The sequence below is a fragment of the Nothoprocta perdicaria genome, unplaced genomic scaffold (genome assembly GCF_003342845.1).
Source record: "Nothoprocta perdicaria isolate Ctin4 unplaced genomic scaffold, notPer1 scaffold_44, whole genome shotgun sequence".
Lineage (NCBI taxonomy): Eukaryota > Metazoa > Chordata > Aves > Tinamiformes > Tinamidae > Nothoprocta > Nothoprocta perdicaria.
In genome coordinates this window covers 1,381,795-1,395,782 of record NW_020455688.1, presented here as the reverse complement: position 1 = coordinate 1,395,782, position 13,988 = coordinate 1,381,795, and the positions used below count along the sequence as shown (strand labels likewise).

Here is a 13,988-nt window from a genome sequence, read left to right as displayed (position 1 = left end):
CGGACCCCTAAATGAGAAGTATTTTTTTAATATGATGGCTTAAACRAAATATGCTATTTATAAAGTGAACAAAAGAATGACCGTGCAAGAGATTTCATCCCAAAGTTCCCACAGAGACTTTCMTTGAGCTCCAGGCTACTTTTAAAATCCTGCTGACTTTCCCTTTCCCCCTTCCCTCAGGATTTACCTCTCTGTGTAAAATTTTTTGGGGGTGGAAAGAGTAGAAATCTCTCTCACTGTTAAACCCACTGGCTTAGGGTGGGAACGGGAATGTTTAATTCGTAAATAAGGAACAGATTGAAGAAAGGGTTTTACCCCTAGATCTTGGCAGGAAATAAAATACAACAAAACAAACAAGATTGAAGTGTGTTGCTCAGGAAATATGAAGCTGCTATGAGTGTTAATACAGCTAACAGCTGGAAGGGTCAGTGTGAGACGAGGTTAGTGATTGGGTTGGAGGGAACTCTTGAGTCATCAGCTTTTTGGATGCTCTTTTAATTAAAAAACATCACTCTTGAAACTCTCCTGATGCCAATTTTCATGTGTCTTTCCTCAATCTGAAAAGGAAAATAAAAGTAATTGCAGTTTGATAAATGCTGCTCTCTCTGATGGCTGGTGAGCGAGGGAGCGGAGTGGGCGGCTCTGGCTCCTCTCCCTCGTGTGAGACGCGTCGTCTTCTCTTCGCTCATCTCTTTTCTCCAACTCTAAGTGAGGACAACRTCGCTGTCACCCTGCAAATTGGGCAGCCAGAATCCTCTGCCCTGAGCTCCCTGACCGCTGCCTCTGCCCAGGCGCCCGCCGCAGCCCTCCGCTCCCCGGGGCACCGTCAAAGTTGCTGTTTTTACCTGTTGGCTTTCTCTTTTGTCACATTTCTGGCAGTTTTTTAAGGGCTTCTGTACAGGAGTTGGTGCTTTATGGAAAGARCGTGTCATGCAGAGCCAGAATGCACTACTCTGTTTTTTCTCCCCCTCTTTCTTGCCTCTGCTTCTTGTCCCACTCCAGGGCATTCTTAACTGCTGCCTCTTTGTGCAAGCTCTTGGGGATATAGATTTTCCATGGCCAAAGCTTTGTATCAGAGAAAGCAGCATCAAGGGAAAGATGTTTTTTCCTTTTACAGATGAAAGAAAATTGCTTTGTTTTCAGATTCCCAAACGGCCAGACCAACTTGCTGTCAAAATAAAAATCTTTGTTCATATTCTTTCTGTGCCCTTCTACTGTATTAATAAGATAGGTTGGAGAGGACATTTATCTAGGGTTGCTAAGCAAATAAGAAACTTCAGCTAGCCATGGACAACCTCGCTGCATTAACTCTCTAGAACCAACAGTTAACCTGCGATGAGCTCTTATTTTGTTCTAAAGATGGATGTCTTGTAATTCCATTGGATGTATTTGCTGTGAAATATTGGAAAAACACCAAAAATCAAATATCAGATGAGCTGTCAATCTGACACAATCTTCTCATGTTCTTGGCTGACCGGTGCCGTGAAAAAAASATGCAGACAGGCAAGTTTGGGAGCTTTGCAAGGGGAAGATTTTACAAGCTCAGATTAAATAGCTCAAAACCAGGAATGATTCTAAATCTTCTAGCTAATGAGGAACCAAAAGCAATTAAGGCRGGAGTGCAGGGAACAAGAACAGTGAGTTTGGAGAGGAATATTTATGCCCTCCATTGTGAAAACAAATTGCCAAATAGCTATCACTTAATTTCATTTGTGACCTGTGTTTTGTGTCAGCTGTTTCCCTCTAGAGCCATATGCAATTAAGTTGCTGCATTTTTTGYTTTATTGCTTTTGCTCTATTAATCCATTGCGATAGATAGCAGTAAATTTAAGAGCTATCAGAAACTTGTAATCCAGGTTCAATTTTCAGCAGACTTATTTTCAGAAGAAAAAATGTATTTGATTCTGAAGACTTCCTTTTAAAGAATCTTTTCAAAACTCTTTTCCACTGTTTTTTTTTTCTTTTTTAGTATATTAACTCAAGCAAGGATGGGGAAGGCTTTTTTTTCCTCTTCTATGATATGAAGGGCTAGGACTTCAGCACTCTCATATCTCTATAATCAAAAGATCAGTAATTTCAGTAGCAGGAGCGAAGAGAGGAAAACACAAGAATAATACAGGTAGTTTGGGGGCTCGATGATTTGAATAAAAAGTTTCATACAATTTCTAGTTTAAAAATACCTGTCTTAGAGCCAAAGTTCTTTGCACTTTTAAGCTAATTTGTAAAGYTCGTTCGTAGAGATTTATGATCTTTTTTATTTGATTTCAGTTTATTGGTTTGTAAACATGCAGGCTGTAAAGCTTATGAAAGCCCTTTCATGTTCTGCAGGTGCATTGACCTTGGTACAAAAAACTTTTTAAAACCAATTTTTAAACCAATACGATGTTTTAAACATTGTGTGTTCAGTACTCTTAGTTAGAAATATGAAAAAAATCCCAAGAATTTAGCTGATTGCGTGCTCTGGAGGTCTAAAGAACTGAATGGCTTTAATGTGGAGTCCTAAACTTTCTGCAGGAAGCCACTTCCTGGCCTGAAAATGAATTTTTGTGGTGAAATTTGTTAAGGGTTTGTGGCTCCCTCCGAGTTGCAACCTGTTGTTTGGGAATTTTAATGTCTAGCTTTAATGTCTAGCTACTCATTTTAATGCTGCCTTTACCATTGTTTTGCACAATGCCCTATTGTGAAYGGAGGCTTGGGGAGTTTTCCTCAGCAGATACCTGAGAGGAGCAGGAATTGCTAAAAAATCACAGACAGAAGTTTCTTGCAGACCCAAAGAGAGGGATTTTGTGGATGGGGATGTGGCTGCCTTGCAGGATGGGTAGAACCGTGTGCGTGTTAATGGTGTTTGCCCTTGTCTGTACCAYGTGGACAATCCACCATAAAAGATCCTACTGTTAATGATAAAAATGGGGAGTTAGGTGCTAATACACGTGGCATGAGAGTACTGTAATTATTTATGGAAACAACTCTTCCCCAGGCAGGTTTGACTGCCTTTGAATGAAAAAATATATATATTTAAACTTGTTTATTGAGTTTATCGAGAAATCTTTCCATCGTTAATAGACTTTGATAGATTTTTATGTTGAATCAATATATTTAATATATTTCTGCATATTCAGGATGGTCATTGAGGAAAATGTGTAAATTTAGGTGTAAATGTGTAAATATAGGAGCCCTTGGTCTCCAGATAGAACTTTTAAAAAGTTTTTTATTCTTTGATGATACATATTTTGAAGTGTATATACTGTGACTTTTATTGGCTGCTCTAGGTAGGTATACCAAATCTGTTAAGATATGTAAAGCTTAAGAATGGTCACTGGAATATGTTTTTAATGGAATGGAATATTCTGGACAGAGTAAATGAAACTAAATAATAAAGTGAAGTGTTTTCTGTGGTTGCCTGATTCGTTGAGTTTTCTGAATTGCATTTTTTTAAAGGATAATTTTAAAAATTAAAATTATCAAAGACAGAAACTTTTCTATTTGCCAGAAATGTTGGYGTGTTTTTTCTTCCCCCATAAGACACTCTTTTCTGCTTTGTTGCATCTAGCCCCATTTTAATGCTACCCAAGGTATGGAAAAATAATGCGTTCTRTCTGCTGCACGTAGACGTGTGCAACACAGATCTATCCACACCACAAATGCCCCTCTTTCCAGTGACAGGTATAAATTGATTTTCTGAGACTTTCTGATCTGCAAGATCCACATGTGAGCAGGGACATTCCTGAAGCAGCTTCACAACGTGAGTAGGAGCCTTGAGAAAGGGACCCAAGTGACTATTTGTGGGAAGTGTGAAACAGCATCTCCAGCTGTAGCAGATGTGCAGTCTGTTAATAGCGATAAAATATGGGACCCTGTGCATGTGCCATCAAGAATACTATACACTTTGATCAAGAAACTGTTTTGTGTTACACCTTTGTTTCCTGAAAAAAATCATCTTCTACTGCARCGCAGAAAAGAACTGAAATCATAAAGTTATTTGAAAATAACTGAATGAATCCCACTTTGCRTCACAATGGAGTAGAAAAACTTATGCTTAGGAACATTGTCTTGATAGAGAGCATTTAAGAACCATTACGTCTTGTTTTGTTTGTTTGTTTTTAAGCTGGACCTGTGATCTGCAGAATGCTAACATACCCTCCAACTCGAAGAGCCTTAATTGTGGGTTGTGGTCTGCAGATGTTTCAACAGCTGTCAGGCATTAACACCGTCATGTATGTATTGACTGCTTTCTTCTCCTTCTAAAGTATAAGAGCAGACAGAGCAAGGGCAATTGTTCAYGGCAATCCAGAGGGGATCTGAAATGCAAACGAGTGAGTGAATGAGCTGAATGCCTGCTTTTAAATCCGCATTTTTACATCTCAGGAAGTTGCTAATGCAAGGATAGGCACTTGTGTAGAGATGACACATTGCAGCCTATAGCAATGTGTAGGCTATAGACACGTTGCAGCCTATAGCAACGTGTAGATGTGACATTATATGTTAGATTTTACAGTCAAAGACATGTATACGTCTAGATCAGAAGCTGCTCTTGTAGGTTAGATCTGTGGGAAAAGAGCTCAAAGTACAGTGGCTGTTGAGCACGTACAAGATGGAAAATGACTGTGAAGTGCTTAAGGAGGTGACAGATGCCAAGGAAAGAAGTATTTTTCATTATTATATGGTTCCATTATCTGTAGGAAGACTCAGTAAGTGTAGAGATGAAGACAAGTTTTGTTTTGTTTTGCCTTTTTTTTTGCCTTTTTTTTTTTTTTTTTGTTACTTTTATGGAGGGTCAGTTTGATAAGTTGCCAGCTCACAGGATAAGGAGCTCTTGGTAAACAGGCAGTACAAGCAGCCTAGTTAATGATGAAGTTACTGTTGATCCAGTCTGCAAGAGTAACTGTAATAAATGCAGTTTCTCTATTGTTTTAAGAGCAAATGTAAATATTACAGTAATATCTCAGGGAAGGTTTTACATGTAAACAAGGAAACTTGTGGAGGAGGTAGTTGAAAGACACAGGTAAAAGGGTAAAGCTTTCAGTGGTATCAAGAGATACCATATTTAAACTCTTAAGGATCAGCAATCTGYCATAAGGGGGGAAAAATTACTCATTATTGTTAAACTTCAGAGAAGGGACGTCTGTAACAGATCAAAGGAGATGCTTTACAAAGCAGAGAGTGGCCATCAGTGAGGAAAGCAGGAGACAGGCTAACTGGTAAGTTAGGTGTGAAACCCAGCAGACAGGCGGGAAGGTGCTTTGATGAAGAAAGGAGATCTGATGGTGTCTCTAGGTCCAGGAACGATCCAGGCATAAGGAGAACACTAGCAAACCACAGATCTTCAGCAACAAAGTTTATAAAAGCCTTTGTAGCATCTGTGCTAACAGTGGAGCAAGTAGGGCCATCCCGTGCTGGAGTTCACTAKAGGTGTCTCAGATATCTGCTTCAAACTGAAAAGCCAAGGGGAAGAAAATCTTTGAACAAGCAGATGAAATGAATAATAACAGATTGCATGGGCTAATCAGCCTATACCCAACAGGTTAGGAGTAATTCAAACACAAAATCATCAGATTTGGGACGTTATCAACGTAAACCTGTTGGTCAGATTGCATGAGTATCAGAGGAGCTGCAGTTTCACAGGGGAGGAGGAGTGTTGCACCGAGCTATGGCACAGGAAACTTGAATCCCATGCTGATCAAAAGTGGTTGAAATTGCTATGCAATGAAATTAGAGGTATGGTTGCAAACATGAAAAATGAATGTGCAGATGGAGAACATAAAATTATTCTGAAGAGCTGACTTGKCTGTTGTAGAGACATCTTAGCTTCCAATCCACAGGAGATGTTTGAGTTGATGTCTTTAAAAGTCCTGTCTTTAAACAAGTTTAAGTTATCTTTAAAAGTCCCGTCTTTAAACAAGTGCAAACCAGCTTGTACAAGAGATGTGCCTGTATATGAGCAAACTGGGAAGGCCTCTGCAGCTTGGAAAAAGAACAAGTACAGGAGAAAGGACAGTAGAAGCTTGTAAAACGGAGATACGGAGGCTGTGATTATTCATTATTTTTCATAGCAGAGTTTTGTTGACCCCAATTTCTTAGCCTACATTAGGCTTAAAATAAACAGGAGGAAACATTTCTTCATGCAGTGCATAATTACATTGCAGAAATCATTGCCACAGGATGTTATAAATGCCAAAAGCACAAATAAGTTTAGAAATAAATTCAGGAAACTCTAGAAATGAAAATTAGTATAGTATTATTAAACATGCTGAGAATGCAACCTCTGGCCTAGGACAGACATACTCACATTTTGGTTCTCCTTTAGGAAGTCTTACTGTGACAGAAAAGAAATGGACAGAAAGTTCACAAGGTTTGTGACATTGGTAGGCTGACTTTGCTTATCTTAAACTTCCAGTCTCTTACTGTGCTCTGCAGATAGTTGGAATTAACCTAACTGGGTTTGCGTAGGAGGACAGAATTACAGCTATAAAATACAGTTGAATCTTAGCTTTAAAACACAGAAATGCCTATAATAAACACACGAAGGCACTGTTGTTAAAGGACTAACTTGTAAACTGCTTGCAAATCCAATATTTTAGTAATCCAATTTGAGTGAATTTGTATTTATCAGGTTTTGCAAGATAAGGACTTTCCTATGAAAGGAACTTTCAGAAATATAAGGAACTGTCTTCTGTCTCCAGCAAGAAGATGGTTTGCTTACATATGGATTCACAGAATCATGGAATGGTTGAGGTTGGAAGGGATCTCCAAAGATCATCTGGTCTAACCTCCCTGCTCAAGCAGGATCACCCCAAACAAGTTGCCCAGCACTGTATCCAGACACCCTTTGAACATCTCCATGGAAGGAGCCTCCACAGCCTCACTGGGCCACCTGTGCTCTGTCACCCCCACAGTGGAGAAGGTTTTTCCTCATGTTCTCAAGGAACAGCCCATGTTTTAGTTTGTGCCTGTTGCCTCTAATCCTATCATCAGGCACCACTGAGAAGAGTCTGGTCCCATCTTCTCTTCACCCTCCTTCAGATCCTCCTACACACTCATTCTGACCCCCTCGGGCTCCTCTTCTCCAGGCTCCAGAGTCCCAGCTCTCTCAGCCTCTCCTCAGGTGACAGATGGCCCAGACCCTTCAGCAGCTTAATAGCCCTTCAGTGGACTTCCAGCACCTCCATGCCTCTTGAAGAATGAAAATAACTGTATTACTATTTAACACTTACCATATTTTTCTGCATGATGCACCAACTAACAGCTCTGCTTAAAAAAAACTACTTCTTTAGTCAAAAAATCACACTGTTAAAGGTGGAATTACAGAGGCATTATAATACAGGAATTTTGCAGGAGWCTAAAAATAATCACACACTGTCTATCCTAAAAAGCAGGTGAAAAGAAAAGAAACTAAAAGAAATGAATGAAGGAACAGGAAAAGAAAATGAAGATTCAGATCCTGAAGGGTTCATGGTCTGAATATTTTCAAGTTAAAACTGGAGTATCAGTAGTGACCCCAGTGACAGCTGGGTTAATCACAGTTCTTGTAGGATAGAGAATGGGAAAAGGAGAACAAAAGAAGTGCTCTTGCAGGATGCCTGGAGAACAGCTTGGTCCGTGCAGGTGATCCAGGTTGATGCTCAGAGTCCCGTATTGTATTTGAATCAGCTGAATATATATGTGACACCCAGAAGTTCTGGGCATGAGTAGGAAGCCAGCAGAGTTGAGAGCTGCATGCAGAGCAACTTCTGCTTGCTAAAAATAAGAAAGAAAATGTAAAAATAGGCCGAGGAGACGGTGACTCTTCGAACAGATTCAGGCATGCTAAATTTAGTCAGTAAAGGGCTAAAGCTCAGTGACCTCTTGTTTTGTTTCCTTTTTGGATGTGTGTCTGTGTCCTGAGAATAAGGATGCTGATGCTGTAAGATACGGGATCTGAAGTAGGAAAAAATAATCTTTTKACCATAGGTTTTTCCAGGTTAACTGACTTATAAATGATAATTGTGTGCAGTTTTAGAGTAGCATCTCTGATGGGAATGCGAGCAAGTTGGAAAGGATTCAGGTGTTTGATTTCTTACCAATGGGGGGGATTTTCTCACCTTGAAACCGGTTTCAAGCCTAGAGTCACAAATCCCTCTGACAGGATACCAAAAAGGACAGTGGGAAGGAGGTTGCATTCCAGGATGGGAAGGAGGTTACATTCCAGGATAGCAGTTACTGCAAATCAGGTGGTTCAGAACTTGGGTGTTCAGATCACCCAAGACTTCTGCTGCATTGCGGTGTGCAGAGACTTTCAAGCCCACAGTGGCACATAGTTAAAATTCAAGGGAGGAAGAACCACCATTCTTTAAAATAAAATTTCCTGRTAAGTTTCTCTATCAGTTACTTCTAGAAGTCTTATTAAACAAACAAACACAACCTTTTTTTATTTTGCATGTCGAAGGATGCAGCCCTGTGCCCCGCGCTCTGGGTGTCCCTGCTGGAGCAGGGGGTTGGACTAGATGAGCTTTAGAGGTCCCTTCCAACCTCAGCCATTCCCTGATCCTGTGATTTGACTGTTTCTGATTGTTAAATGACAAACATGGTGTAAATCAATGTTTTAGCTACATGCTSAAGTCGCAGCAGGACGCTGACTCCTGAAAACACTCCCAATACTGTGCAGCCTCCATGCAGTCAAAACAAATCAGGGGGAAAAAAGCTCTTGGAAAAATCCTAAGTTATCTTCAATACTAAGCAGTAATTTAGCCATTACAGGAGGCAACTCAGTGTTATTTCATTGCACATGTGCTCACTCCGGCCTGAAACAAGGTTTGTGTGACCTGGGCCAGGGTTTCTTCTTCTCTTTCTGAGACCAGCTGGCTCGGAGCTAGCGGGTGTCCAATCAAACAAGCTCTCCCTGGCTTCTGGCCTTCAAATCTGTCACATCCTTTCTCGATAAGCTTAAGAGGCAGCTGCATCATCCTAATTAGTCAGATTCTCATAAAACTCTACAAGAAGCGATCTTGATGAAAGCCCAAGTAATTTCTCTTGCAGTTAGGCAGTAATCGTGATGTGATGCTGATTTAGTTGTTTGCTATTATATTTCCATATTGTGTTAGAAAAGCTTTCTGTAACTGAAACGCGGTGTATGGTGTGAAAGAGGCAGCTTCTGGCCTCAGCTTGGATTGGCATTAATGTTTGTGACCTGATAGTCCAAAAGATTATGTGAATTCACAGGTAAAATAAATCTGTGCCTGGGTTGGGTCCACAGACACTTTCAAGTCATAACAGCCTTGTTTTTTTTTTTAATCAGTGCAAACAAACAAAAGAACAASAACAAAAAAAAAGAGATGATGAAAACGAGGATCTGTCTGCAGCTGGCAAGAAGTGGGGAGTGGAAGAAAGTATTTTATAGAGGAGGAGAAAAGCTCAGAGTAATGAGAGAGGGGGAAAAAAGGGCCTGAATGAGGGAAAGGAGGAGGAGGACAAAAGGAGATTATGTAACAAGCAGAAATAGAGGTTTTAAAGAAAAGTTAGGAATATTAAAACAACTAACATGAAAAGTGGACAAGTGTTGTACTGAATATAAATGAGGGAATAAAGAAATGCATGGCAGAGGACTGAGGCTGGAAAGAAGCCAGGATACTTATGAATTTTAAGAGCTATTAGAGGGAAGTTTAATGATGTCAAAGAACATTTCGTGGTAGGTTCGAAAGCTGGGTCTATAGTACAGCAGTTACAGAGCTTGAACACCGCTTCTAGTGGCTTAAGTGGGTATTAGGCAGTACTCAGCTGTCTGCAGCATGACACTCGAGCAGCCCTCCTGCTGTTTGTGTGTGTGGGGATTGGCAGGAATACATGGTTCGACCTGCAGAGGGTTAGCAAAGCTGAGGCGGAGGAATTCTGCTCTGGATCCCAGCTCCCTCCTCTGCCTCTCCTCTCTCTTGGGTGCTTTGAGGTTCAGCTCTACTTCCACGAGGAACAAGGAGGAGGGAAGAGCTCAGAGGTCCCAGACTTCGCTTGTCCTTTGCGTTGGGCTGAGTGCAGTAAAGACGCGGAAAGATGGATCTTGTGAGTAGGAGGATGTTGGAGAAGGGGGATGTGGGGGCGACCCCATGTGTGAGGGAGACACGTGCCTGCTCTGTGGCCCTCTACATAGGGGAAGAGACCCTAGGAGTGAAGGTAGGGACCGCTGTGGGGTTTTGTGTACTTCTCAGTTACAAATCAGAAAGATGAGGTGGCTGAGGATGTTCAAGGCTGTTTTTTTTCCTTCTCTTTGCTCTTCTTGTTTATCTAGCGGAATTATCTGAAGATTGAGGCTTTGTGAGGGATTAAAAGTGCCTGAATATCAGCTTGGAAACAGCACATGCAGCCAGACCTGTGGGGATGTACTGGAATGTAATCCAGCAGGTAGAGACACCGAACACTAGCAGATGCCCTTTATTCGAGTCTTAATAATATGATGAAACTAGTTGAGAGTGTTAAACTGGGGAGTATCCTAAGTAACGTAATTGATAAGTAGAGGAGTGCTTGATTTCTAGAGAAATYGAAAACACAACCTAGAAGATCTGCTTCAAGAAGGCAGTTCAGGAAATTTGAAAATTTGCAAGGTTGTCATGGTATTGCAAAAAATTACATATCATTAGCTGTGTTTCACAGATGACTTGTGCGTCCAAAGTTCTATTTATCAAGTGAAAGATTTTCTTAAATCTTCTTGTATTGTGTATCTCCAATGCTGGAGGCACTCTACCAAATCTTGGRCAATATTCATAACTGTGTTTACATCTTGGCAGCGTAAATATTTCATCCATGTTTTTGCTCTAAAGGCTGTAATTTATCATTTTAGACATTTTTGAGAGAGTATTTAGAATACTAGCGAGGGGTAAAGCTGTTTGGGTAAAGTGCAAAGGCTGATTCTCTTTTGTGTCGGTATTCTGATCGAAAGCTTGAAATAGAAAAGAGAAGAAAAAATAATACTCAGAAAGGGCAAAAAGGGAGGGTGCAAACCCAACAGTTGCTAGCTAGAGTAAAGCTGTGAAATGTTTATTGTATTTAAGAAACTGCTTGTTTTGTCTAGACCAACTAGCCAAAGTTTTGGGAAGATAGCTTTGGAAAACAGATCCATGTCCTCAGCAAAAAGAGCAGGTAATTTTGATATAAAAGTTTGAAAGGATGAATACCCCAAAGATGTGGGAAGTAATTCAAGATGTTACGTAGCACAAGTAATGGGAATGAATTGAGAAAGGTAAAATTTAGAGTGATTACAGGAACAGAGTCTAGTTCTTAGAAATATTAGGCTGAGTCTTCTCTTAGGGGAAGTTGGAAATATTCATCATTTCTAATTGCTTTGTTACTGCAATAGACACTGCCTTCATCATGCTGTTGTTTGTGAACTGCAAGTAGTGGGCATAAACTACAAGGCAGAAGTGCTACATCATCTGTTTCATAATTTCTTTACCTGAAATTTTTATGTCACCTCTGTCCTAATAATTTTTGAAAAGAAGTATTATTGAAGACTGTAAAAACAGAATCAAGATCACCCAAGATTACCCAAAACCTAAATGAAGTGAAAATCCCGAGTGCATTAGAGGATCTTGAGATGATGTTTGTCTTAATAATGTTTTTTAAGGCTTAAAAATAAACTACAAAAGCCTTCCTATACTGCAGAGGAAGCCAGGTCAGCAGCTCAGGTATGAGGTGTTTCAGGTGTTGAATTTGCTGGTTAATTCGAGCTTCTAATTCTGTCTTGAAAATATTGCAGATTTAGTCTCCTACTCAGGCCACTGATGCTGAATCTCCTCCCCCACTCATTTTTTTCCCTCCAAAGCTGGACCCTCCATATCTTCATGGTTTTAAGAATCGCTATATGCAGTATTTTCCCTTTTTTACATTGCAGACTTTCTCTTAGGTTGCTACATAAAAAAATACACACTTAAGCCGCATTAACACATGTGAATTAGCCTTGCGTGATGGCAGCAGCACCCTAGGACTCTCTGCCGTCTGCTAGTGGCCGTGTCTGGTAGTTGTCTTCTTTCTGCAACATTTTGGAAAATAAATTATTAAAAGGAGTGGTTCTAAGTATTGACTAATCCTTAAAATAAAACACACCCACAAACAACCCAAGCTGTATTTCTCTCATAAATTTTAATATTTTCAGTGCAGATATTTTTGCAGAAGGAAGTCACTTTCAAGTCTGCTGTTGAATGTTGCTAACACAAAGCCTTTGTAGTATCTTCATTTGGAAAAACTGTTAATATTTAGTAGGCATAATCTTGTTAATCTGTATATTTTCATTATCTCTAGCAAGGACTGTTCCTCAATCAAGTATTTCATTAGTGGCTTTGAAAACTTGCCAGGAAAYGAATTTAACTTAATTCTTTTTTTTTACAGCTGAATTTAATTCTGTAATTTATAGCAGAAGTGTAAGGGGAGTGGATTTTATTTACCTGGTAGGTTTGCTCACCTGTGAAAACGTAGCAGATGTGTATTCTTTAAAAGTTGGACCMTATTGTTAGCCCTAAAATGGTAAGTACTCATTAATACAAAAGAAGGAATATAGAAACRTGAGCAATTCAAAGCTCACAATACAAAGCATCCTGAGAAGGCACCAAATGAAACTACCAAAGGTTACTTCATTAGATGCTGCCCAATGCAGCAACATGGAAGCCTTGGTGAACTATATTACTGCTCTCATTCAAACATAGAGTATGTGGTATGATGCCCTTTAGGTCTGTTTATTCACCTTTACTTCAAGGGTATAGGAATCAGTTCTGTAAATTGGATTCTTTGGAGTCTGTCAACATGAGTTAAGCCAATGCAGGCTGGTCAGGCTCTCTCAGGCAACAGAGATGGAGAGAAATGGGAAAAAAAATGAAAGGTTACAGAACATGCAAAAAAATCACCTAAAATGAAAACAGAAATGATGCATAAATAAAACATGGCAACGTCTAAAGGCGCTTTGAGACTTTGTTACTGTGCACAGTTTGCAAATACAAAGACTGCTATGGCCAAAAGGGATAAGGTGCCGTAGGGAACACAGTTGCCACATRGAGAGTAAAAATAAGATAGCAGCAAAGAGCCTCTTAATTTCTCCTTGTGGGCAGTAGGAATGTGGTGGGTAAGTGCAGCAAGGAGGAGGGTATTAAATGGGCAAGAGTGGCTGAGATGCAGCAAAGTGCCAGTGCAGGTGGTGTGGGACACAGAAACTAAGTAGAGCTGGACAAAGTCCTCGCTGTGCCGAGAYGGGATGTTCCTCACTCTGGTCTCTGGCTATTTCCTATAGTTTTTTCCCATGTTATCACAGCTAAAGGGAAATCTGGGGAGGTACAATTGGAATCTAGTTAGGTGAGAAACTTATAACAGCTTAAAACTATTGTATGTTTTGGGTTTTACACCCCCCCACACCTGCCAACTACCAGCATTTCTAGGTGAGGTAATAAAATGTCTTTTAGTGATTTCCAGTTTTCATTGAAGAACAAAACCTGTGGATTTTTTAGTGATATTTTATTTCTTTTTTTTTAAATAGTCATTTGCACATTGTACCCTCCCAAGATGACATGCTTTACAGACATCCTAGAAATATAAAGATTTGTGAAACTACRTTATCAGTTGACCCATATGCAGTTTACAGTATAAGGGAATTATTTTCTACGTTTTATAAGGAGAAAGCAGAATTTGCTAGAAGTCATGCCAAATTGCTGATTCAAATTCCTGTTTTTCTGAAAACCCCTTCCTTCAATTAAACTTGAAATTTTGACAGAATAATGAGTGGCAGATCCTCTAAAAGAAAGGAGGGAAAAGCCTTACAAAACCACAACAAAAATAACCTGCTAAGACAGCTTGGGATCCTTTTCCCCACTTCTGTTTACTTGATGTATTATTTCTGCCGTGTGTTTTCCTACTGGGAACACAGATGAGAACATTCGGAGCAGTGAAACTTTGTGAGGCTTTAGCTTAGTGTTTTCAACCTTAGGCAGGTCCTGCCTTTCCCTCTGGTTTTCTATGACCTACCTCATGGGAGGTGAGACAAA

The 13,988-nt window shown here is 40.0% G+C and overlaps 1 protein-coding gene across 1 annotated transcript in view; it reads left to right on the top strand.

Moving 5' to 3' along the window:
- Positions 1 to 13,988, top strand: part of SLC2A13 (solute carrier family 2 member 13) — a 125,038-nt gene that overhangs the window by 49,643 nt on the left and 61,407 nt on the right. The window contains exon 4 of the mRNA XM_026046380.1: positions 4,106 to 4,214. Coding sequence (XP_025902165.1) covers positions 4,106 to 4,214 — 109 coding nt within the window. The remainder of the gene's footprint in view (positions 1 to 4,105; positions 4,215 to 13,988) is intronic.